General features: G+C 55.6%; 1 protein-coding gene across 1 annotated transcript in view; it reads right to left on the bottom strand.

Annotated features, from left to right (window-relative positions):
• FRMD5 (FERM domain containing 5) overlaps window positions 1–26,348 on the bottom strand; it is a 47,286-nt gene that overhangs the window by 1,412 nt on the left and 19,526 nt on the right. The window contains exons 2-13 of the mRNA XM_079317592.1: window positions 14,356–14,460; window positions 13,663–13,705; window positions 13,131–13,209; window positions 11,603–11,700; window positions 11,150–11,273; window positions 9,465–9,552; window positions 7,049–7,137; window positions 6,567–6,630; window positions 5,701–5,792; window positions 4,818–4,892; window positions 3,534–3,602; window positions 3,328–3,434 (exon numbers count right to left, since the gene is read on the bottom strand). Of these exons, the coding sequence (XP_079173718.1) occupies window positions 3,328–3,434; window positions 3,534–3,602; window positions 4,818–4,892; window positions 5,701–5,792; window positions 6,567–6,630; window positions 7,049–7,137; window positions 9,465–9,552; window positions 11,150–11,273; window positions 11,603–11,700; window positions 13,131–13,209; window positions 13,663–13,705; window positions 14,356–14,460 (1,033 nt within the window). The remainder of the gene's footprint in view (window positions 1–3,327; window positions 3,435–3,533; window positions 3,603–4,817; window positions 4,893–5,700; window positions 5,793–6,566; window positions 6,631–7,048; window positions 7,138–9,464; window positions 9,553–11,149; window positions 11,274–11,602; window positions 11,701–13,130; window positions 13,210–13,662; window positions 13,706–14,355; window positions 14,461–26,348) is intronic.

Raw genomic sequence — 26,348 nt, 5'->3', positions numbered from 1 at the left:
GCCAGCCCCTGTGCCAGCTGCCAGCCCCAGGCTGAGCTTTGGACCTTTGTGCCAAGGAACTCTGCCCCTACCAACATCTCCAAATCCCCAAGTTCCAACAAACCACACACGTATGGGAGCTGTTCCAGGTAGTTCTGGCAGGGGGTGAGGGGACGGGAGCTCTGCCATTGCAGGGAGGGTGTCTGAAGGTCACTGTGGGGACCTGCTGGTCCCCAGGGTGCTGGAGAGGGACAGGGCTGGCCAGGGGAAGAGCAGAGTGCCCTAAAGCACCCTGACACACTGACACCTCCTGTCCTGGCTGCCCCAGGGGCAAGGGCAGCACCCCGAGCTCATCCCGAGCTCATCCCGTGCATTCCTGGGGATTTGCAGCCTCCTGGGGCCGGATGCCTCCAGCTCAGCCCGGTGCAGTGTGAGTGCTGGGGCTGTGAGGAGGGAACTCACCCTCACCCTGCCAGCTCTGCACCCTCCCCTCCCTTGGGAACGCTCCCCACGGCACCCACTGTGTCCCAGCACGGGGACAGCCACCGAGGGGGTGCCACTGCTCATCACCAGTGACAGCAGCGCTGCCCCCAGACCCCAACCCTCCTGCTGCCTGCTTCCACAGGACTGACAGCAGAACAGAGAAAACCCTGGGAACTGGAGTCCAGCCCCAAAACCAGAGCTGCCCTGTGCTAATACCAACCTGGAGTCCAGCCAGCTCAGAGACCGCAGCTCACTCCCTGGCATGCATATCCTGCATTCCTGCATCCCACATTCCTGCATTTCCCATTCCTGCACCCACATTGCTGCATTTCCCATTGCTGCACCCTCATTGCTGCATTTCCCATTGCTGCACCCCAGCTGCCCAGGGTGCCACGGTCCGAGGGGAGCCCTGGGAGCAGCCCAGCCCCCCAGCCGGGCGCAGCGTTACCTGTCTCAGGTGTGTCCCCGGGGTGGCCGGCTGGCAGCAGGGGCAGGATGCCCAGGGCCCGGGACAGCAGGCGCGGCCCCAGCGCCAGCACCCGCACCCGCACCCCCCGGCAGCAGTGGTTGATCAGCCACAGGTGCACGCTGACCCTGGTTCTGATCCTCACCAGGCACTTCACCATGGTGGCACCGGGCACGGCACAGCCCTGGGGCACTGCCACCCGCCCTGCGGGCACAGCTATTCTGGGCACCTCGTTCCCACGGGAGCGAGCAAAGTGAGAGCCAGGGAAAGCAAAGGGGTGGTGCCAGCTGGGGGTGATTTATGCTGGGAGGTGATTTCATGCTCTGGCTGCTTCCCAGCAGCATGTGGGGGACACACTGTCACAGCTAACTGGGTGACAGAGGTGACCTGTCTGCTGCCGTCCCCAAACCTGGCACAGCCACCAGCCCTGGGATCCCGTGGTGGGATTAAATCCCACCCCTCGGGGCAGGCAGTCCCTGTCCCTGCCCCATTCCGGGACCAGGACCAGGATGGGACCTGCAGGGGCAGGGAACAGCCGTGGCACAGCGAGAGGGACACTGCTGTCACCAGCAGGTGACACAGCCACCGCCCCCAGCACGTCCCCAGCCCTGAGGGGACCTCCACAGCTGCTGCCAGAGTTGTGCCTTTTGCCAGATCTTCTCCCCAGAGCATCCTGATGACACAGCCCCAGCAGGGGCAGGAGCAGCCTCCCCTCTGCAGCTGGAAACAGCAGATTTCTGGGGACAGGGCCTCAGCTGGGCGTGTGTGTGTGTGTGAGTGTGAGTGTGTGTGAGTGTGTGTGTGAGTGTGTGTGTGTGTGTGAGTGTGAGTGTGTGTGTGTGTGTGAGTGTGTGTGTGTGTGTGAGTGTGAGTGTGTGAGTGTGAGTGTGTGTGTGAGTGTGTGAGTGTGTGTGTGTGTGTGTGTGAGTGTGTGTGAGTGTGAGTGTGTGTGTGAGTGTGTGTGTGAGTGTGAGTGTGTGTGTGTGTGAGTGTGTGTGTGAGTGTGTGAGTGTGAGTGTGTGTGTGTGAGTGTGTGAGTGTGTGAGTGTGTGAGTGTGTGTGCGTGTGTGTGAGTGTGTGTGTGTGAGTGTGTGTGTGTGTGTGAGTGTGAGTGTGTGTGAGTGTGAGTGTGTGTGTGAGTGTGAGTGTGTGTGTGTGTGTGTGTGTGTGTGTGTGAGTGTGTGTGTGTGTGTGAGTGTGAGTGTGTGTGTGTGAGTGTGTGAGTGTGTGTGTGTGAGTGTGTGAGTGTGTGTGTGTGTGTGTGTGTGTGTGTGTGTGTGTGTGTGTGTGAGTGTGAGTGTGTGTGTGTGAGTGTGTGTGTGTGTGAGTGTGAGTGTGTGAGTGTGTGAGTGTGTGTGTGTGTGTATGTGTGAGTGTGAGTGTGTGTGTGTGAGTGTGTGAGTGTGTGAGTGTGTGTGTGTGAGTGTGTGTGTGTGTGTGAGTGTGAGTGTGTGTGTGTGTGTGTGTGAGTGTGTGTGTGAGTGTACCTGTGTGAGTGTGAGTGTGAGTGTGTGTGTGTGTGTGTGTGTGTGAGTGTATGTGTGAGTGTGTGTGTGTGTGTGAGTGTGTGAGTGTGAGTGTGTGTGAGTGTATGTGTGAGTGTGAGTGTGTGTGTGTGTGAGTGTGTGTGTATGTGAGTGTGTGTGTGTGTATGTGAGTGTGTGAGTGTGTGTATGTGTGAGTGTGTGTGTGTGTGTGTGTTTCTATACCTGTATCTGTGTGTGTGCATGTGTGTGTACAAATGTGTGTGTGTGTGTGTCAGTGTGTGTGTTTGTATACCTGTACCTGTGTGTGTGTGCACAGGTGTATGTGTGTGTGTGTTTGTATACCTGTATCTGTGTGTGTGCACAGGTGTGTGTGTGTGTGTATTTGTATACCTGTATCTGTGTGTGTGCACAGGTGTGTGTGTGTTTGTATATCTCTGTGTGTGTGCATGTGTGTGTACAAATGTGTGTGTGTGCAAATGTGTGTGTGTGCAAATGTGTGTGTGTGTACCTATGTACTTGTGTCTGTGTCTGTATGTGCACAGGTGTCTGTGTGTGTGTCTGTACCTGTATCAGTGTGTACCTGTGTCTGTGTGCCCATGCCCCTGTCTGTGCACAGGTGTGTGTGTACATGCTCAGGTGTGTGTGTCTGTGTGTACCTGTGTGTGTTTGTACTCAGGTGTGTGTGTACATGTGTGTGTACATGCTCAGGTGTGTGTGTCTGTGTGTACCTGTGTGTGTTTGTACTCAGGTGTGCATGTTTCTGCCCCCTGCCCCATTCCCTGTGCCCATTCCCTGTGCCCCTTCCTTGTGCCCCTGCCCCATTCCCCCTGCCCCGTGCCCATTCCCTGTTCCCTGTGCCCCATTCCCCATGCCCATTCCCTGCCCCCTGCCCCATTCCCGTGCCATTCCCACCTTCCATGATGGAGATGTGCACGGCTCTCCGCCGGGTGCGGGGGACGCTGCTCAGCCGGGGGCCGTGTGTGATGGACGGGCAGCTGCGGCTGGGCACCAGCCCGGCCCTGGCACGGGACAGGGGGACAGGACAGGGACAGGGTCAGTGCTGCAGGGACACGGCAGTGCCCTTGTCATACCCCCCCTGCAGCCCCCGCCCCTCTCACCGGTGAATCTCGGGCGGCTCCCTCTTGATCTTGGCGCTGGACTCCATCACCTCCTTGGCCACACGGCCACTGCAGGGGGCAGAGAGCACAGGTGAGGGCGAGAGGGACACACTGGGAGCTCACAGTGACACAGGGACACACCCAGGACTCACAGTGACACAGGGACACACCCACAGTGACACACCCAGAGCTCAGACTGACACACGGACACACCCAGGACTCACAGTGACACAGGGACACGCCCGGGGCTCAGAGTGACACAGAGACACACCAGGGGCTCAAAGAGTGACACAGGGACACACTGAGAGCTCACAGTGACACAGAGACACACCAGGGGCTCAAAGAGTGACACAGGGACACACTGAGAGCTCACAGTGACACAGAGACACACCAGGGGCTCAAAGAGTGACACAGGGACACACTGAGAGCTCACAGTGACACAGGGACACACCCGGGGCTCGCAGTGACACAGGGACACACCAGGGGCTCAGAGTGACACAGAGACACACCCAGAGCTCAGACTGACACAGGGACACACCCGGGGCTCAAAGAGTGACACAGGGACACACCCGGGGCTCAAAGAATGACACAGGGACACACCCGGGACTCACAGTGACACAGGGACACACCCACAGTGACACACCCAGAGCTCAGACTGACACAGGGACACACCCAGAGCTCACACAATGACACAGTGACACACCCAGAGCTCAGAGTGACACAGGGACACACCCACAGTGACACACCCAGAGCTCAGACTGACACACGGACACACCCAGGACTCACAGTGACACAGGGACACGCCCGGGGCTCAGAGTGACACAGAGACACACCAGGGGCTCAAAGAGTGACACAGAGACGCACCCAGAGCTCAGACTGACACAGGGACACACCCGGGACTCAAAGAGTGACACAGGGACACACCCGGGGCTCAAAGAGTGACACAGGGACACACCCGGGGCTCAGAGTGACACAGGGACACACCCAGAGCTCAAAGAGTGACACACCCAGGCCTCACACAATGACAGTGACACACCCAGAGCTCACACACTGACACAGTGACACATGCACAGTGACACAGTGACACACCCAGAGTTCACAATGACACATCCAGCACTCCCAGTGACACCCGCACGGCTCCCAGTGACACAGTGACACCCCCAGAGCTCACACAGTGACAGTCACACACCCAGAGCTCCCAGTGATACCCCCACGGCTCTCAGGGACAGTGACAGCCCCAGAGCTCACACAGTGACAGTGACAGCCCCAGCCCCCCCAGCTCACCTGTAGCGGAAGCGGCTGCCCTTGAAGAACAGGTTGCTGCTGGACACCGTCCGCACCTGGCTCGACTTCTCCAACCTGCAACAGCAGCAGCAGCTGTGAGCCCTGCCCTGCTGGGCTGGCACTGGAGTGCCAGGGGACAGCACTGAGCCCTGGGGGTGGCAATGCCACCAGGAGAGAGGACAGAGCCCTGGGGGTGACAGTGCCACCGGGAGAGAGGACAGAGCCCTGGGGGTGACAGTGTCACTGGGAGAAAGGACAGAGCCCTGGGGGTGGCAATGTCACCAGGAGAGAATGCTGGTGGCACTGTCCCCAGCCCAGCCCAGCCCCTGCCCCAGGGGCTCTGCAGGGGCTTGGCCACTGCTCCTGCCAGGGCCAGGGACCCCAGAGCAGGCACTGACCCCTTGAAATCCCCCCATGGCCTGGGAATTGAGGGGACAGGCTGGGCCCACCAGGGGTGCACAACCATGGGGACTCACTGCCAACCACTAATCACAGAGAGACTGGAAAAGCAACACTGCAATTCCACTCTGTGTTCCTTAATGAGAGTGAAACCTGCTGATTGCAGCTGCTGATTGCAGAGCTCCCCGTGGGAATGCAGCCCATGCCCTGCCTGGCTGATTAAAATAAAACTCGTTACAAAGCCCACAGGGGCTGGGTGAGTGTGGCATGGGCAGGATGGTGCAGCTTGGCATCCCAGGACTCATCCCAAACAACCAGTTATGACTTCCCGATGGAGGGATGAGCACAGGGGGGCTGGGGAAGGAGGGCAGAGACCCCATCCAGGGGCACTGGTGGTTTTGGGGGCTGGTGGCTCTGCCAGTGACCAACCCCAGGGCTGGGCACTGACCCAGGGGGCTGCAGGACCCCTGAAAGCAGCACTCACTTGTAGAATGCCTGGTTCTCTATCCCACACTTCCAGAGGTGCTTGCAGGCTTCTGGCGTCGGGGCAAAGTAGGTGAGAACAATTTTCTTCTCCTAAAGGAGACAGCCAGGGAGTCAGGGGAGGGCAGGGGGCTCATCCCACAGACAGGAGGGAGCAGCAGAGCTGGAGTGGCTCTGGCACTGCCAGATCCTGCTCTGGAGCTGTTTGGGACCAGGGTCAGCCTGCAGGGATGGGCAGGTGCTCCCACTCTGCTCAGCCTTTGGGAACAGCCAGAAACACAGAAAAAATCCTGCTGGGAACCAACTGCAGCCAGAGCTGTGCTGGCTGCCTGGGAGGGGTGATGGAAATGAAAAAGGGATTGATCCTGAGGGAGGGCATGGCCAGGAGCTGTGCCTGGGGCTGGGGGGTGCAGGGCCAGCTCTGGGCAGCAGCAGGAGCAGGGAGTGACCCCAAAACTGGTGCCATGCCCAAGGTGATGCTGTGCTCAGGTGATGCTGTGCCCAGGGTGATGCTGTGCCATGCCCAGGTGATGCTATGCCCAGGTGATGCTGTGCCATGCCCAGGTGATGCTGTGCCCAAGGTGATGCTGTGCCCAGGTGATGCTGTGCCCAGGCGATGCTGTGCCCAGGTGATGCTGTGCCATGCCCAGGTGATGCTATGCCCAGGGTGATGCTGTGCCCAAGGTGATGCTGTGCCCAGGTGATGCTGTGCCCAGGCGATGCTGTGCCCAGGTGATGCCGTGCCCAGGTGATGCTGTGCCATGCCCAGGTGATGCCATGCCCAGGTGATGCTGTGCCCAGGTGATGCCATGCCCAGGTGCTGCTGTGCCATGCCCAAGGTGTGCCACAAGAAAGGGAAGCACTCACCTCCTTCTGGCTCACATACAGGTAGAAAGTCTTCCCTTCAAATTTCATCTTGGTCACCTCGTTCCTGCAGGGACAGGGACAGGGACAGGTGGGAGCTGTGGGGAGCCCAGAGCCAGCCCAGCCCAGAACTCACCCACCCACCCAGGGCAGGAGAGGGAACTCAGCACCTGGAGTGCTTTAATGCAGATTTCAGGACTTTCATGGCCATGTTTAATATGATTTTTGGGGGGTTTTGGCCATTCAACATGAGATTTTCACCTGATTTTTCTCCCAGCCTTTTTCCTCAGAAATTCCTAGAACTTGGCTGGGTTTTGGGACCATTTTGGGAGTTTTAGTGTAATTTTAGGACTTTGGTCCCATTTTTCATGTGTTTTGTGGGGATTTTTGTGTTTCCCAGTGCGAATTTTTGTGGGATTTGTCCGGGTTGTTCAGGCTGAATTTTCCCTGACGTTTTTCCCAACAATCCAAGCACCCCAACTCACCACTTGATGAAGTGAACTCTCTTGTTCCCCTGCAGCACCACGAAGCCAAAGGGGGTGAAGGCCAGGAATGCTGCATTGCCAGACACATCCTGCAAGGACACAGCCAGGGCTGACCAGGGCTGGGCCCTGAACCCCCTGGGTGCCAGCAGGGTCTCATCTTACCTGGGATCCTCTATACTTACATCTATTCTATTCTATTCTATTCTATTCTATTCTATTCTATTCTATTCTATTCTATTCTATTCTATTCTATTCTATTCTATTCTATTCTTATTCTTATTCTTATTCTATTCTTATTCTAATTCTATTATATTCTTATTCTAATTCTATTCTACCCTTTATTCTATTCTATTCTATTCTATTCTATTCTATTCTATTCTATTCTATTCTATTCTATTCTATTCTATTCTTATTCTTATTCTATTCTTATTCTAATTCTATTATATTCTTATTCTAATTCTATTCTATTCTTATTCTAATTCTATTCTACCTCTATTCTATTCTATTCTATTCTATTCTATTCTATTCTATTCTATTCTATTCTATTCTATTCTATTCTATTCTATTCTATTCTATTCTATTCTATTCTATTCTATTCTATTCTATTCTATTCTATTCTATTCTATTCTATTCTATTCTATTCTATTCTATTCCACTCCACTCCACTCCACTCCACTCCATATAATGATGTATTATACATATATATTATATTAACATAATATCATGTTATAGTTCTTGCAACTCATGTTTATTTATTAGTATATATCATAGCTATCCTACTCTCTGTATAGTTATTCTGTAGATACACAGAATATATTGGTGTGTGTCTATATTTGGTGTGTATAATTATTGTAATATATATAGTTTACAGTTATTATAGTTATATGTAGTTTAATGTGGTTATTTATTATATTATCTCAGAATATCCCGAATTGGAAGGGACCTGCTGACGTCCAAATCCTAAATATATAAATATTATAAATAGCAGTGAACAGAACATGATAACCCCCAGCTGCTCTTCCCTCCCTGGGAGCCCTGCCCAGCCTGGGGGCCCCAAGCCAGCCCCAACCCACTAATTAATGCCAGCATTAATTGGAACCAGCCCACGGAGTGCAGGGCAGGGGTCAGTGACCCTCTGGGTTGTTTTTTGGGGAGGAAACTGCCATGGAAACTTCACAGGACTGAGTGAAGGGGCTGAGCTGAGGATGGCAGGGGAGGGGGACAGCCCCTCACCCAAATTTCACAGCCCACTGGAGAAGAGAGAGCAGAATCAGCCTCATTTAATTGATAAATTTTGGGTTCCAGGTCCTTTAAGCACAACAGCAGCTCCTGATGAATTCTGCTGGTAGACACACAAGTGTGTGTTTGTCCTGAGCTGTTATGAGAACATTAATTAGTGTAAATCAAATCTGTTCAGAAGGTTCTTGGGGTGAGAGGGAGGCAGTTACCTGACTCCAGCAGCAAAAGTCACAAACCTGCTGGCAGACACTGCCTTGGAGGGAATCCAGAGCAGAGCAACCTCTGGGTGCTCAGGAACTGCCCAAAAACAGGGGAAACCCCAATTCACTGTTTATGAGGCACAATTCAGGGAAAAACCCAGCACAGGCACTGCCTGGAGGAGAATTTTCTGTTTGCTTTGTGTCCCACATCCATCTGCACGTGATGGGATTAGCAGAGGGGCCACAGGCAGTGACTCCTCAGTCAATAAAGAGCATTTCCAGCAGCAAACTGGATTATGGGCAGGGCAGAGGCATGGACTGCCCCAGACTGATTAATGCCTGCTGCCTCCTCAGCCACCTCCTGACCTGGTTCCTGGTTCCTGCCTCCACCCAAAGCTCTGCAGGAGGGGATGGACCCCCTGCCACAGCTGCCTGTGCTGGGAATGATTTCCTACAGCTTCCCTGGGAGGGTCCCAGGGCACTCACATCCCCCTGCCCTGATACCTGAGAGGGTCCCAGGGCACTCACATCCCCTGATAGTCCTGGGAGGGTCTCAGGACACTCACATCCCCCCTGAGAGCCCTGGGAAGGTCCCAGGGCACTCACATCCCCCTGTCCTGATACCTGAGAGGGTCCCAGGGCACTCACATCCCCTGATAGTCCTGGGAGGGTCTCAGGGCACTCACATCCCCCCTGAGAGCCCTGGGAGGGTCCCAGGGCAATCACATCCCCCTGCCCTGGTTCCTGGAAGGGTCTCAGAGCTCTCCCCACTGCCCTGGGAGGTTTCAGAGCCCTCCCCAATGTCCTGGTTGCACACAGCCCAGGGATGTCTGAGTGAGGCTCACAGCCCCAGCACAGCCCCAGAGCCACTGGCAGGTGACAAAAGCCCCTGGGACAGTCCCTGGCTCCCCAGTGGGTCACCACTGGCCACAAAGATGAGCCCACCCCCCAAGAAAGGGCTTCAGGGGCTGCTTTACCTTGCATGGGTGAGGGTCCACCCCGTAGGTCTCCAGAGTCTGGGCTTTCCTGAGGAAATTCAGCTCTGAAGTAGCTGGTGTCTGCCCACTGCAGGAGGGGAAAAAACAGGAAAAGGAGAATATTCCATGGCAGACAGGGGGGTGAAAGGCAGCTCCAGGGTGCTGGCAGTGATGGAGCACCAGCCACAGCACATTCCCATCAGAGTGCAGTGCTGCTGGCCTGGCAGCACGGGCCAGGGGCAAAGGCACCTGCCAGCTCGAGGGATGAATTCCTAATCCCTAAACATCTGATGGGGGAAGGCAAGGGGAGCTTGGCAGCAGCACTGGCACACGAGGACACGGCTCTGATGGGTTTTAGGGAAGTGAAACCCACTTCCCTGCCTGGGAACCCTTTGGGACACAGCTCCAGAGGCCCGTCAGTGCTGTGGGACCCTGGGGGTGCTGGTGGTCTCCATTCCTCACTGCAGAGGGGAGAGGGCAGGAGGGGTGACAGGGACACTGTCCCCATCCCTGGGCTGGGCTGGCTGAGGCTGGAGCAGGTCCCACCTGGGGTGGCACACAAGGGGTGAGGCTCAGATTTTTCCTCCCAAAATTTCAGACAGGGACAGAAGTGCTCTGACCATCACTGTCTGGGGTTGCAATGCAGGATGTGGGTAGAAATGTGGATTTATCACCATCTGTAGAAGGCTGGGGCAGTGCCCCTGTTCTCCTGGCACACATTCTCTGCTCATGGGCCATCTTTAAACCAGCTGGGCAATCATCTTTATCTTCCCACAGCCCATCCTCCCTCAGGAGATATCTCCTGTTCATGGCTCAGGTGTTAAAAACCAGCTGGGGCAGTCATCTTTACCTTTCCATGACCCACCCTTCATCCAGGAGGTATCACCTGCTAATGGGCCATTGTTAAAAACTGGGTGTGGCAGTGACTCTTATCACTGTGGGAGATATCTCCTGTTAATGGGCCATTGTTAAAAACTGGGTGTGGCAGTGACTCTTATCCCTCTGGGGATATCTCCTGTTAATGGGCCATTGTTAAAAACTGGGTGTGGCAGTGACTCTTATCCCTGTGGGGATATCTCCTGTTAATGGGCCATCTTTAAACCAGCTGGGCAATCATCTTTATCTTCCCACAGCCCATCCTCCCTCCAGGAGATATCTCCTGTTCATGGCCACTGAGTCCCAGGGCATGGCTGATAAAATTCCATCATCCCACTGGGAGATGCTCCAGCCAGGGCAGGAGCCAAGAGAAAAACTGAGATTTTGGGCACCAAGGAACCTTCTTTCCACTGGATTTCAGAGACCCTTCCACATCATCCCTGGAGCTTCAGAGGAAACTGCCCCTTCTCCAGGAGCACTGCTCCAGCTGAGCCACATCTGCCCCTGCAGGAGGATGCAGCACCATGGAATGGGACTGTGCCACCACCCTGACTGACTGACTGTGCCAGCTTGGATTCTGACTCTGGCAGGGCTGGGATTGTTCTGTGTAATACTGCATTGCTATTTTAATTTTCCTAGTAAAGAACTGTTATTCCTAATTCCCAATCTTTGCCTGAGAGCCCCTTAATTTCAAAATGATAATAATTTGGAGGGAGGGAGTTTACATTCTCCATTTCAAAGAGAGTCTCCTGCCTTTATTGTCAGACACCTGTCCCCAAACCAGGACAGTCCCCACCCCTCAGCTGTACCTGAGCTCTGACTTGTGGATCTCGGCGATTTTCCTCTCCAGCTTCTCTGAGTGCTTGGGGAAGAACTGGAACTTGGAGCTGTACCCCTCTGGGTGCTTGCCTGGGTCATAGTCCCCGATCTCAGCTGGTGGGAGACAGACCAGTGGGGCAGGGCACAGGCAGGGCACAGGGCACAGGGCACAGGGCAGAGCCCCCACCCCGCTGTGCAGGGAGCGTTTGCCAGGCTCCCACTGCACCCCAATTTTGGGTTTGTGTGGCAGTCCCCTGGCAGCAGATGGACACTGCCCCGGATTTACTGACAGGCAGGAGGGCTGGATGAGCCCAGGGACACCCTGCCCCTGTACAGGTGTGCCCAGCACCCATCCCCACCCTCCCAGCCCAGGTGTGTGCTGGGCTGCTCTCAGTGCAGCCATGGGAGGGGCTCTCTGCAGGAAAAGGCAATTCCTGCCCTACCCTGCAGGATGTAGGCAGCCAGCAAAGCAGCATCTGACGTCTTGCACAGGAGCCTGCCGTGGTACAGATCCCTCTTGATCTGCAGGAACACCAGGTACCTGGGCACAGGGGGAGAGTTCTCTTTGTTAGGTACCATTCAGACCACCCTAACAGCCAGTTTAGCCATGGAACAGCTGCAGACACTCACTGACATCCCCCTTCAGTAGCACATTTCCCAACACAGCACATTCAGCTTCCCCATCACCTGATTTTCTCCTTCCCAAACTTTCTCTGTCCCTCTAGGTCCCACTGTGTGCACCCACATCCCTCCTCTGTGCTCACCACGAGCAGCCCTGCATCACCCAGGGCACTGCTGATTCCCCCAGCCCAGAGAAAGGACAAACTGGGTGGAAAAATTACATATTCCAATAAATTTGAAGCTAAGTAACATTTTGGGCTGCGTCATGTGGCATTTGGGAAAACCTTTAGCTGCTAAGACTTAAGTCATGGAGTGAAGGAGCAAAATGGAGCTCTCAGAAATGGATTTAAATAACCAGACTTGTGCTCTGCAGTCCTTGGTCATGCCTCATTGCTCAAATCTGAGTTTATGATGAAGTAAACCATTAATTTGCACAGATAAAATACATTAAAGAGAAATCTTGGTATTAAAGTGGACTCAGTCCAGGAGAAGTGAATTTTAAGCCTGGGTTCCAGCTGCAGCACAGCTGAAGGGGCAGCACAGGGGCAGCTCCCTGCATGGGGGGTGTCAGAAGGCAGAGTTGGGTAAGGTTTGGCAGGAAATCCTTCTCTGCTTTCCACCCCCTGCCTTGGGCAGGGACACACAGACCAGGCTGCTCCAGAGCCACCCTGGCACACGGGAATTTCTTCCCCACATCCTCCAGCCTGGCAGTGGGCAGATCCCATCCCCTTGGCCTGGCACTGCAGGGTCCTGTCCCAAATCCCTCTCAGGTGTCAGAGACACAGCCAGGGCCAGGCTGGGGGTGCTGTGACACGGCCAGGGCCATGTTCAGGGTGCTGTGCCCTGGAAATTTGGTTTGGAACTCACGGCACCCACTGAATGAGCTGGGGCACTGATCATAGATCATGGTTGGGGCTGGAAACAACCTCAAATCTCATCCCATTTCACCCTGAGCCACGGCAGGGACACCACCCTGAGCCCTAACCCCGCCCTCGGGGCAGAGGCCCCGCCCCAAAGGGAGTTGGCCACGCCCCAGATTGAGTTAGTTCCGCCCCCAAATGAGCTGGCCACGCCCCTGAAAGGGATACCCCACCCCCAGGAACAGAGACCACGCCCCAAATGGCGTTTACCACGCCCCAAATGGAGTTTGCCCCGCCCCAAATGGAATTTGCCCCGCCCCAAATAGAGTTTGCCCCGCCCCAAATGGAGTTTGCCCCACCCCAAATGGAGTTTGCCCCACCCCCGGGCAGTGCCCCTGCACCTCGGGCTCGCTGTGCCATCCCTGCTCCGCTTTCCCCGCAGCAGTGACAATGATCCCAAACCCCCTGCCCAGCCCCTGCCCTCCCTCACCGGGTGATCTCCTCCTTCAGCGCCGCGGGGTCCGTGGGGTAGAACTTGACTCGGAAGCACATGGTGAAGGGCGGCTGGGCTGCGGGAGCAGGGACACCGTGTCACCAGGGCGGGCTGGCCCCTCACCCTGCACACCCCGCTGGGGTCGCTCAAACTCGGGGTCTCACCTGCCTTTTTCCCCAAACTGCCCTGGGTAAGGGGGGGCAGGAGCAATGTCCCTGCCAAAGCTGCGGGGAGTGCCAGGGGCTCTTCCAGCTGTCCCCGCTCCCCAGTGCCACTCCCTGACCCCTCAGTGCTCTCTGCTCCCTGTGCTGGCTGGGCTGGTGGCTCCTCCAGCTGTCCCCACTCCCCAGTGCCACTCCCTGACCCCTCAGTGCTCTCTGCTCCCTGTGCTGGCTGGGCTGGTGGCGATCATCCCGCCCGCTGCCCCCCAGAACAGCTCCTGGGGGAGCTGGGACAGGGCTGGGGGCTGCCCTGAGGGACGGGCTGGAGAAAACGGGAATGCATCTGGGATGGAAGGAGCAACACTCACCCCGCATCTGCTTCACAACCGACTTGGTGAACTCCAGCCAGTGCTGAAAGGAAAAGAAGCTCGTTAAACGCTCGGGGGCCATGAGCACAACCCCTGTGAAAGGAATGTCGCATTTGTCTTCACAAACCAGCTGTAGATCTGCTGGTAGATAAACCAGCACTGAGAAATAAAATATACAATTGGATGGATTCCACTGATTGATGAATGGGAAAAGATATTTCCCTTTACAAACTGTAGGTTTTCTGGTAAATGAAATTGGGTAACATACGATGAAAGAAGCAATTGGGAAAAACCATGAATTCTATAAGAATTAAAAATTAAAAGGGAGGGTTGTACATTAGAGGGGAATCTCAGGTGTCAGGCGTTCCGGGAAGTCTGTGCCTCTCAAGAACCTCAGCCCATGGGGAGAGAGAGGGAAATGCGACCGGGAAATTGTGATAAAAGGAGGCTGCATCCTCCAGAAATCTGAGAGACTCCCGGGGAATGCCCCATGGCCTCTCCCTTTATTGGAATAAAGCAAAAAGGACTCCTCTGTCTCTTTTTGGGACAATAAACCTCCGATGTTTGTGGATTTATTTTCCTGACACCTGGTCAAAGGAGCTGAGCACCCCGAGCCCCCCAGCCCTGCCTGAACCAGCTGAACCCGAGCCGCGCTCCCCCGGCCCCGCAGGACCCCCCCTCTCTCTCTCTCACCCTTTGCTTGTCGGGGTCCACGAAGCGGATGCCGAAATAATCCTTCTCCAGCAGGTTCAGGTGGTGGCAGAGAAGGTCGAACAGGTACTGGCCCTTGGCATCTCTCTGCAGGACAAGGAGCATCAGCGGCAGCGCAGGAGGGCGGCGGGGCAGGGCTGGGGGCGTCTGGGGGGTCTGCAGCTCGCGAAGGGACACCAGGGACAGTGCCAACCCCACACCGCTCCCCGTGCGGCGATTCCAGCTCCGGGGCCACCTCCCATCCCAGCCGGGCCGGTCCTGCCCCGTAGGGGGGATGAAAACCCCCAGAAGTGCCGGGGGATGTGGAAATGTCACACCTGAGGCAGCTGAGCGGGGGAGAACAGCGCCCTGACAAAATCCTTGATAAAAAACCCTGATAAAAATCCCTGATAAAAAGCCCTGATAAAAAGCCCTGATAAAAAGCCCTGACAAAAAGCCCTGACAAAAAGCCCTGATAAAAAGCATTATCCCACCTACAGGATCCGCTCCTTGCTATTCCTCTTTTCTCATCTCCGCCCAGCTTTGTCAAACCAAGGTCGGTTTTTGCGTTCAGCCCCCGGCGGTGGCTACGGACCCCTCTGCTCCTAACGGAGATGTGGCCACCACACCCCCAAAACTCCCCCAGTCCCCCCTTTGTCCGGGGGCTGCCAACCCCCCGCAAACGGCCCGACTGAGCCATTAACGCTGCCCCTGGGCTCTCCCAGCCCCGGGTGATTCACAGCTCTGCCATCCCGGCGCATCCCCGCCATCAAAGGCTGCTCCTGACACGGCGCTGCCTCTTCCTCCCCTCGAACGCGGCGCTTCCTGACAAATACACGGGATCTGATCAAACGCGAGCGTTATCTGATCACACAGCGCGTTATCTGATCACACAGCGCGTTATCTGATCACACAGCGCGCACCGCCGCGGGGACGGCATCACCGGCGGGCTGTGCTGTGCTGGGAATAAAGCGAGTTTCACCCGTGCCGGGGATGCCGTGCCTGACCCGGGCTGTGCTGTGCTGAAATAAAGCGAATTTCACCCGTGCCGGGGATGCCGTGCCTGACCCGGGCCGTGCCTGTGCTGAAATAAAGCGAGTTTCACCCGTGCCGGGGATGCCGTGCCTGACCCGGCTGTGTCTGTGCTGAAATAAAGCGAGTTTCACCCGTGCCGGGGATGCCGTGCCTGACCCGGGCTGTGTCTGTGCTGAAATAAAGCGAGTTTCACCCGTGCCGGGGATGCCGTGCCTGACCCGGCTGTGTCTGTGCTGGGAATAAAGACACAGGGCAGGAACTCCATGTCTTGGAGGGAGCACTGGGGTTTGGAACAATCACTGGGGTTCAGGAACCATCGCTGGGGTTCAGGAACCATCGCTGGGGTTCTGGGACCATCACTGGGGTTCAGGAACCATCACTGGGGGTTTGGGACCATCACTGGGGTTCAGGAACCATCGCTGGGCTTCAGGAACCATCACTGGGGTTTGGGACCATCACTGGGGTTCAGGAACCATCACTGGGGTTCAGGAACCATCACTGGGGGTTTGGGACCATCACTGGGGTTCAGGAACCATCACTGGGGTTTGGGACCATCACTGGGGCTCTGTGGCTGCTGCTCAGCCTAGCAGAGCAGCCCAGCTCCTGCAGAGGGTGCACAGAGCTCGCAGCCCATGACCTTCCCCAGGCAGACCCCAGGGGCTGCCAGAGGCACCCGGAGCCGCCGCTGCAGCAGGAGGGGCTGGTCCCACGCCCCCACTCCCTGTCCCTCCTCAGCTCCCAGAGCAAAGCGCCCAGGCTGTGCTCCAGGCTCCTCTCCCTGCCCCAGAGCTGCACGGCAGGATCCCTTCCCCTGCCACTGTCACAGAGGAACTGCAGGGAAGGACAGAGCAGACACCCCCAGAGCCTGGAATCTGCTGAAAGTGTGAAACCACGGACGGCATTACTGGGAAAATGCTCCCGCTTTGATCTCCTAACTTGAATTAAACATATTCTAAATTAATCATTAGCAGAATGTCTTTCAGGAAATTATCTGAACTGCCTTTACAAATCACGACTTAAAAGAGCTCCCATTGCATAACACCAGCTTAAATATTCCATCTTTGGACCTTTACACGTTCTTATAAAATGAGACTCCAGCCTGGCTGAAGGATTTTGGGGTCAGCCTTGTGGGGTGCCCGGGCTGAGGGGAGACCACTGGGTGACACGTGCCAGGCTGGCACTGAGGGCTGGGGCCCAATGCCAACACCTGCAGAACACAGGGACACACAGGGACACACTGGGACACACTGGGACACACTGGGACACACTGGGACAGAATCAGGAACACTGGGACACACTGGGGGACACTCACACCCTCCCACACACAGACTGGTGGCACAGCCACTTCCCAAACCATTCACCACAAGCCTCGGTGGGGCTGTTGCACTGCAGCTCCTGGCTGCTCTGGGCAGCTGTGCCAGGGCTGGGCAGAGCTTTCCACGAAGGAATTATTCCCAAATTCCACCCTGAGCCTCCCCTGGCCCAGCTGAGGCCGTTCCCTCTGCTCTGTCCCTGTTCCCAGATCCCAAATCCCCCGGCTGTCCCCTCCTAGCAGGGAGTTGTGCAGGGACAAAGTGCCAGCTGGGGATGGAGGGGCAGGTTTGTCCCCCTGCAGACTTCCCAAAATGAGGACAGAAGTGGCTGAAACTCCACACCAGCACATCAAAAGTCTGAAACCTGCTGAGGATTAAGAGGAGAATTGATAATCTGGAGTTTAAGGCTCCCTGGGTCCCTTCATTAGGAACTTTCCTCCCCAAGAGCTTTATAAACTTCTGGATCAAACTGCCCAGATAAGTGCTGAAGACAGAAATTACAGTGTCAGCGAGGAGGAAGGATTAGAGATAACAGGGAATTAATACTGAAATGCACATGCTATAAATATAACAGGATTACACTGCAGTTATGTAAAACCCTTTTCCTTCCTCAGGTGGGCAGTGCCCTGCAGCTCTGGCTGCACCCAGAGCATCCTCTCTTGCCATGCCAGTGGGACAGGGGGATGGGGTCACACTGAGTGTGCAGGGGGGTGCTGGGCAGGGATTGCTCCCTGGCTGGGTCCTGGCACAGCCCCTGGACCCCCGGAGGAGCCCCCAGCCCACCTGGGAGGGGCTGAGTGCAGGCAGAGCCCCCCCTGCTCCAGGTGTCCCCAGGGATCTCTGGCTGCTCATCCCCTGCTCAGGTGAGCATCCAGAGCTGTTTGTGCAGGTTCCTGCTCACTGCAGGCTCTCAGCTCTGCTCTCGGGGATGCAGAGCCACCATTCCTCTGCCCACAGCAAATCCTGGGCTCGGGCAGCTCCTGCTGACCTGGGGAAATGGAGCATCTGAACCACAATATTGCAGTCAGTGGCTGCAGAGAATCTCTCCATGTTGGCAGTGGAGCTGGAGGGTCTTTGATCTCTCCCAGCTCAGATGTTGCTGCCAAAGAGACTTAAGCTTAAAACTTCACTTTGTAAAATAGACTTTTTTTGACGGTTTCCTTTAAAAAAATAATCTCCTCCTAAGCTCGGGAAGCAGGGACGAGTGGGCAGCCCACGAGGAGATTTCCAACCCAAACACTGCAGGAAGGAGCAGCTTTCAGCTTCTTCTGTTGCTGCTGTAAATCCTGGGCTTAATCCATGGGGGAATCGGGGGGGAAACGCTGCACTGGAGCCCCAGGAGTGGAAATTATGGGCTGGGATGGGATGGGATGGGATGGGACAATGGGATGGGATGAGATGGGATGGGACAATGGGATGGGATAATGGGATGGGATGGGATGGGATGGGATGGAATGGGACAATGGGATGGGATGGAATGGGATAATGGGATGGAATGGGATGGGATGGGATGGGATGGGATGGGATGGGATGGGATGGGATGGCGAGGTGGCAGCTTTGGGCAGGGGTGGGAACTGAAGACATTTACACGTTTTGGGTTTGGGGCTGTGCCACAGCCGCCTGCAGTGAGCCACAGGCCAGACCTTCCTTAGCCCTCCCCTGCCTGCTCCTGGTGTCACAAACTGTCCCCAAACCAGCCCCAGGGTCCCCAAGGCCACGCTGACCAACAGCCCCAGTGCCAAGGATTGCAAATCATCCCCCAAATTATCCCCCAGAGCAGCTGTGCATCCCTGCAGGCTCCTGGGTGGAGTGGGGGGTTTTGGGGGGTTCTCAGCTCATGTTTCCTGGTTTAAAACCAGAGCCAAACTACCACAACAAAAATAAGGGAAAATTCCGGCTGCAAACACAAGGCAGACACTCAAAACCTCAGTTCAGACTCAGAACTAAGGGCAGGTTCGAAAATAATGAATATTTCTCTCTCCCAGAATTGCTCCTCAGGAGGCAAAGCAGCTTTTCTTGGTGCCAGGGGAGCGCCCGAGTGCGGGACCCTCCCGGGGGCTGCTGTTAATCAGCAGATTAACATGATAATGAACTCCGGCTCGCCCAGCCACCGCCGCATCTTTGTCCCGGGAGAAGCGGCGCTGCTCCCTGAATATTAACAGCGAGGACTCGGCTGCTCCTGGGTTTGACTCACGGGAGGAGTGCAGGGAGCCCCTTGGAGGTGTAAACGATCCACACCGACAGAGGGGCAGAGGGCAGAGAATTCCCGATAAATCTGTCAGAAATGAGACACGGGCAGCGCTGGGGGATGGAAGCCTGCAGCACAACCTCGTTATTTTATTAAAAACCCCGGGTCACTGCACCGGTGAGAGGGCAGAGCCCAGCCCGGGCTGCAGGAAATGTTTCCTAAAGGGCTCTGGGGAGGGTCTGGGCAGCCCCTGGCTGGCTGGGGATGCTGTGGGAGCCAGGGATGCTGCCAGGAATCCCAGCAGGAGCTGTGGGGTGCTGCTCCCTGCTCCCCTTGGCGCAAGGAAGGGACAGGGGTCTGATCTGAGCATCCCCAGCAGGGACAGGGATCTGTCACCATCCCCAGCAGGGACAGGGATCTGATCTGAGCATCCCCAGCAGGGTCAGGGATCTGTCACCATCCCCAGCAGGGACAGGGGTCTGAGCATCCCCAGCAGGGACAGGGGTCTGATGCCATTCATGCCCAGGACCACCCTGGTGCCACCCCAGTGCCACCAGCCCAGTGCCAGTCCTGGCTCACCCCTCAGCCAGACTCAAAAACCTCCAAAACCCAAGCCCCAAACCCTCACTTCTCATCCCAGATGACTCAGAGCCAACTCATTTCCCCCCTTGCCGAGCAGTTTTTCTCTCGTAATGAGGATTGGGGCTGAAAGAGGAGCTGACCTGAGCTGCTCTCCCGCACATCCGGAGCCTGCACATCCCCCGCCCGCGGCTGGTTTGGGGTTTCAGCGCTCGGCTGAGGGTTTACAGCGGTTTTGGGGAGAGCAGGGGGAGCAGCTGCTGCGGCTGTCGCGGGTTTGTTTCTGGAGGAGATTTCGGCAACGCGCGCAGGGAGCGGCGCGTTTGTCATCTCAGCAAGGCCCTTGTTTTGCCGCCGGGTTTAACGTCTCTAAATACATATTCATTGAAATGCAAATGCCTGCTGTCACCTGGGACCCGACAGAAGCGCTGCGGAGTCAGCGCTGACCCTTCCCGGGCCTCCCTGTCCCTCCCGCCTTCCCCAGGCTGCGAGCACGGCCAGGACCCGTGACCTTGCGGGGAAAAGCAGCACCCTGCCAGGACCTGCCGCCCCAGATCCTGCATCCATCCCTGCATCCATCCCTGCATCCCGAATCCTGCATCCTGCATCCATCCCTGCATCCTGAATCCTGCATCCTGCATCCATCCTGCATCCATCCCTGCATCCCGAATCCTGCATCCTGCATCCATCCCGAATCCTGCATCCTGCACCCCTGCATCCCCAAATTAATCCCTGCATCCATCCCTGCATCCTGCACCCCTGCATCCCCGAATCCATCCCTGCATCCCTGCATCCCTCATCCTGCATCCTGCACCCCTGCATCCCCAAATTAATCCCTGCATCCTGCATCCATCCCTGCATCCTCGAATCCTGCATCCTGCATCCATTCCTGCATCCTGCACCCCTGCATCCCCAAATCCTGCATCCATCCCTGTATTCCTGCATCTCTGCATCCAGCATCCTGCACCCCTGCATCCATCCCTGCATCCCTCATCCTGCATTCCAGCGCCCATCCCTGCATCCCTCCCCCAAAGTGTCCAGCAGGATCCAGCTGCCCACAAAAAGCCAGAAGCAGGATTATTTGCTTTGTTGGTTTTTTGCAAACACAATCCAGTGACCTTATTTCAGTGCTGTGTCCTGAGCCCTGGCTGCATCCCAGCCCCTGGCAGGGCTGGGCACTGTCCCTGCTGCCAGGCACCAGGACACTCCTGCCCGGGGAAGGAGCTGCTCCAAGCCCTGATGGATGTGTGAGATCACCCAGCCCAGAGCTGGGGGGGAGAGCAGAGCCTGGTCCCAGCCCAGGCCAGCCAGAGCTGCCCCTTCCATGGAAAAGCCAAGGAACAGCCATGGAAAAGCCAAGGAAAAACCAAGGAACAGCCACAGAACAGCCAGGAGGGACCAAGAGCCTCCTGGCACCCCCTGCCCCCCTGGCTGGCAGTGAGCTGGAGAAGCAGCCCCCAAACCCAGCCTGGGCTCCTGCCAAAGCCATTCCCCACCTTACACGGTGAGGAGGAGATCCCACCCCGCAGGCAGAGCTCTGAGCACCCCCATTCCCTGGGAACAGCCCCCCCAGCACCCAGCCCTGCTCTCCAGAGCAGGAACAGAATCCCAGAAATCCCAGAAACCCCAGATGCCTCTCCAGAGCTGCCTTGATCTTAACTTTGTGTTTATTTTGCACATCAAACCCGGCAGAAGAAAGGATTCCAGCTCAGCTCCACTAAATCGTGTTTGGCAAAGCACCAGGGCTGGGGAGGAGCTGCTGGAGGGGCTGCACAGGCACAGAGAGGAGCCAGGAGTGTCCCCAAGAGGGGGAGAACCCACCAGAGCCCCCAGAACCTGTGCCAGACCCACCCCTGGCTCCTGCAGAGCAGAGCAGATCAGGGGGCTCCAGCAGCAGCCCCTGATCACCACAGCTGCCTGCACATCCATTTATATCTGAATTAAAGATTCCCTCTCTGCCCCAGCAGCCCAGCTGGGCACATCCCAGGGCTCAGAGCCACCCCAAATCCATCCTTGCTGCAGCACAGCCAGGGCACACAGAAGAAAAATCCCTCCACTCCCACTGGGTTTAATTTTAAACTGGAATCCAAACCCCCCCTGCTCTCATTGCCCTGGTGAATGGCAGGGCAATGCCTGGGGGTGCCCCAGGGGGGCCCAGGACACAGCCCCCCACTAGAGCTGGAGCACTGCTGCTGATGGAAGGAATGTGGGAACTGCAGACAGGCAGACAGACAGACAGACAGAATGCCACCAGCCCGGCCAAGCTTGGCCAGCTCCTTAAACAGATCCCAGCAAGTCCAAATTCCTTTATCACTACTAAAAATCAACTCCTGGCAATGCTGAAAATCAGAGACACGGAAAGAAACTGTCTGAATTGCACGTCTGTGTCCCAGACAGCCACCCCAGCCAGGGCACTGACACTGCTCTAATGCAGCTCAGAGAGAATTTCATATTTAGAGATAAAAATAATCCACAGGAACACGGCCCAGGGCTCTCCCAGGGGCCCAGAAGCAGCTGAGGCTGTTCACAGCCTGAGTTTTGGGACAGATCTGCACTGACAGCAGCACTGGCAGCACCGAGCCCCCAGCCCAGGGGACTGGGTGACATCCTGTGACACAGAGCTGGCCAGGGGCAGTGCCAGGGGCTGTGCCCTGCTCCAGGGCTGTGCCCCCTGCCCATCTCCAGGGTGTGAATTCTGTCCCCATCTGCTGACCCGGGTGGGGCAGTGCCCCTGATCTCCTGGCACACATTCTCTGCTCATGGGCCATCTTTAAACCAGCTGGGCAATCATCTTTATCTTCCCACAGCCCATCCTCCCTCAGGAGATATCTCCTGTTCATGGCTCAGGTGTTAAAAACCAGCTGGGGCAGTCATCTTTACCTTTCCATGACCCACCCTTCATCCAGGAGGTATCACCTGTTAATGGGCCATTGTTAAAAACTGGGTGTGGCAGTGACTCTTATCCCTGTGGGGATATCTCCTGTTAATGGGCCATTGTTAAAAACTGGGTGTGGCAGTGACTCTTATCCCTGTGGGGATATCTCCTGTTAATGGGCCATTGTTAAACCAGCTGGGCAATCATCTTTATCTTCCCACAGCCCATCCTCCCTCCAGGAGATATCTCCTGTTCATGGCCACTGAGTCCCAGGGCATGGCTGATAAAATTCCATCATCCCACTGGGAGATGCTCCAGCCAGGGGAGGAGCCAAGCCTTTCCTACCCAGAGAAAAACTGAGATTTTGGACACCAAAGAACCTTCTTCCCACTGGATTCCAGAGGAAAACCAGACCCTTGCACATCATCCCTGGAGCTTCAGAGGAAACTGCACCTTCTCCAGGAGCACTGCTCCAGCTGAGCCACATCTGCCCCTGCAGGAGGATGCAGCACCATGGAATGGGACTGTGCCACCACCCTGACTGACTGACTGTGCCAGCTTGGATTCTGACTCTGGCAGAGTTGGGATTGTTCTGTGTAATACTGCATTTCTATTTTAATTTTCCTAGTGAAGAACTGTTATTCCTAATTCCCATCTCTTTGCCTGAGAGCCCCTTAATTTCAAAATGATAATAATTTGTAGGGAGGGGGTTTACATTCTCCATTTCAAAAATAATCTCCTGCCCTTATTGATGTTCACATCAGGACAAGGGGCTGTTCCCCCTGCCCTGCCCCAGGGCTGTCCCTTGGCACAGCCCTTTGCCCCCCTCCAGGTTGTGTGTGCTCAGAACAAACCTGTTTTACACGAGCCCAGCCCTGGATTACCCATGTCATGGGGAAAGTCTCTCCCAGCCCAGATGGCTCCTAAGCTCCCCCAGAGCCGGATCAGCCCGTGGGGACAGCAGGGCTGGGGAGGGCTGAGCATCCCAAAGGCAGCACTGACAGCCACAGCTGCTCCTCTCCTGCTGCCCCTGAGCACCCACACCCCTCTGCCCTGCCCTGCAGCCACAGCCAGGCTGAGGAGCCAGCTCAGAGGGCTGGGGGTGAGTATTCCCTGCAGAAACCTGAGATGAGTATTCCCTGCAGAAACCCTGAGAGATGAGTATTCCCTGCAGAAACCCTCTGGGATGAGTGGGAGCTCAGCAGGGGATGGAGAACCAAGGTGGGCAGCTGGACTGGAAACAGGACCTTCCCAGCAGGTTTGACCTCTCCAGGATAAACCAGGGCTGTGTCACAAGCCTGGGGTGACCCATCCTCCAGTCCTGCCCCTTCTGCCAGTGCCACAACAGCTCCCAACTCCTGAGGGAACATTTCCCATCCCTAAAACCTGAGTTTAAAACCCCTGGTGTCACATGTGTGGCAACACCTGGGCCCACCCAGTGATGTGGAAAGGGGAAAGAATGAGCAAAGCTGGGTGAGTGTCACTGGGCACAGCTGAACAGCCAGGCCTTCGAGTACAATGACAATGAAATAAATAAATGAAATAAAGCAGGTGGAGGTTGTAGAGTGATGCAAACATCTGTTGGAAAAGCCCTCCAAGAGTGCAACCCTTCCCCCAGCACTGGGATGGAATTGAATGCTCTGACTCCTGAGTTTATTTTAAAGCAGAGGCAATAAAAATAATTACAGTAATGAAGTCATTGTGCCTGTACTATCACATTGGATTATCTCAGGGCTGACAGAAGATGAGTCCCTGAGGAAAAATCTCCCTTTATTCAGCAAGTCAGGAGTGCTGTCAGCACAGCCTGGGCATCACCAGGGTCAAGAACAAACCCCATCAGTGCCAGGGTCAAGAACAGCCCCCCATCAGTGCCAGGGTCAGCACAGCCCCCCATCAGTGCCAGGATCAAGAACAGCCCCCCATCAGTGCCAGGATCAAGAACAGCCCCCCATCAGTGCCAGGGTCAGCACAGCCCCCCATCAGTGCCAGGGTCAGCCAGGAGAGCCCCCCATTACTGCCAGGACACCCCAGGCACTGCAGACCTTGCTGCCCCCCATGGAATCCCATTTGAACCATCCCTTTATCTGAACCATCCTTTTATTTGAACCATCCCTTTATCTGGACTTTCCCTTTCCTCCCTGTGCTCCCCGACGGGCAGCTCCTTCTCCAGCCCAGAGCTCCTGCAGAAATGTCCCTTTTCCAGCCCCCAAGAGCTCCTGGTCCCTCTCCAAAGGACACTCTGGCTGCAGTGACACCTCTCATCTTTGGGTGAGGCAAGCAGGACCTTCCCTGCACAGCTCCATCTCCATATCCTCACCACTGGACACCTGAGCCCTCCCCAGGGCGTTTTTCCTGAGTTAAATCCTCTCCTGGCTGGGATCTGCTCACTCCTGCAGCTGTGCCAGCTGATGATGAAGAATTTTCACCCTCTGGAGATCAGGGGAGAACTGCCAAATTCAGTTTGGGGAGACCTCAGGGGGCTGGAGAGGGGCTGGGGACAAGGGGTGGAGGGACAGGGCACAGGGGATGGCTCCCAGTGCCAGAGGGCAGGGCTGGGTGGGATTTTGGGCAGGAATTGCTCCCTGGCAGAGGAACAGAGCCACACCAGAGCTGTAGCTGCCCCTGGATCCCAGGCAGTGCCCCAGGCCAGGCTTAGACTGGGATTAGAGCAGCCTGGCACAGGGGGTGCCCCTGCCCAGGACAAGATGGGCTTTAAGACCCCAGCCCACCCAAACCAGGAAATCTGTAAAAAATCCAATCCCAGCACCTGCCTGGCTGATAATTGAATTAATCAGCAGTGCCTGGGTGCAGGGACCCTTTCCCTGCCCTGCTCCAGAGCAGCAGGAGCCCCCTGGAGCTGCTTCCCCTGCCACAGCCTCCTGTGCATTTCTGATTATTCCTGCTGCAAAGGGCCCTCAGCAATATTTCCCTCCCTTAATTAAAGATGGCAGCAATAAACATGAAATAGGGACAAAAGGAGATTTTAATAAATGCTGCCTCAGGGAGCTCAGAGCCAGCCTGGAACCACTTCATATCTGCTGCCATTGTTGTGGAATTCAAACAATATATATCGCCACATAAAAGCAACATTAAAAATAATTATCATAAATTAGCCTGGGGTAGGCTGGGAGCCCCCAGGTGGGGGGAAGCTCTTTCCCACAGATTTTTGAGGCAAAGCCACGTGCCTGGCTCGTATCTGCTCCATCTGACAGAGAACCCAAGGCTGGCACTGGCTCCAAACACCACAAAAACAACAATAAACACTTCCCATCCCCCTCCCAGCTCTGGATTTCAAGCTGGCCAAACCTGAAATAATTAGTCAGTGCCTAATTAGGTTTTCCCTGCCTTGTGGAGCAAGGAGCCACCTCCCAGTCAACATCCATTGACAGGATTCAAATATTTGAATATTCAAATATTTGCATTCAGGAAGACAAAACTCTGGGCAGGTTTGGGCATTTAATTTGGAATTTCTTTGGGCCAGGGACTTTGGGCACTTCAGGGTTATGCAGAAACTGGTCTCATTTTACACCTCTACAGGAGAGGGCTCCAAAAGTCTGATGGAAAACAGGACTCTGGCAATATAAAAGAAGGATGAGAGTCTTCATGGGCAAACCCATCCTCTGACCCTGATCCACTGATAGCAGAGAGCAGCCACCAAAATTGGTGAAAAATGAACCCTGTCAAATCTGTTCGAGCTTTTGATGAGTTTAAAAATCAGTTAATAAAGGCAACAGTGCCAATTTGATAGATTTAGACTCTGGCAGACACTTAACCTGCTATGGCATGACATTTTGATTAAAAATTAGAATGGTACAAGAGCAACACGACACGCACTAACAGGATTAAAAGCTGGCTGCAGCACAATTAGGATGCTGGGTGGTTTAAGGGGATGCTTGGGAAAACAAGTTCCCAAGATTTCCAGCAGAAAGGAGCCAAAGCAGAGCTGGGCAGGGGCAGAGGAGCTGGGAGCAACTGGAACTGGGAATTAAATGAGTTCAAAATCAGC

This window comes from Erithacus rubecula (genome assembly GCF_903797595.1).
Source record: "Erithacus rubecula genome assembly, chromosome: 14".
In the NCBI taxonomy this organism is placed as follows: domain Eukaryota; kingdom Metazoa; phylum Chordata; class Aves; order Passeriformes; family Muscicapidae; genus Erithacus; species Erithacus rubecula.
The sequence above is the reverse complement of the archived record's forward strand: the minus strand, read 5'-3'. Positions and strand labels throughout refer to the sequence as shown.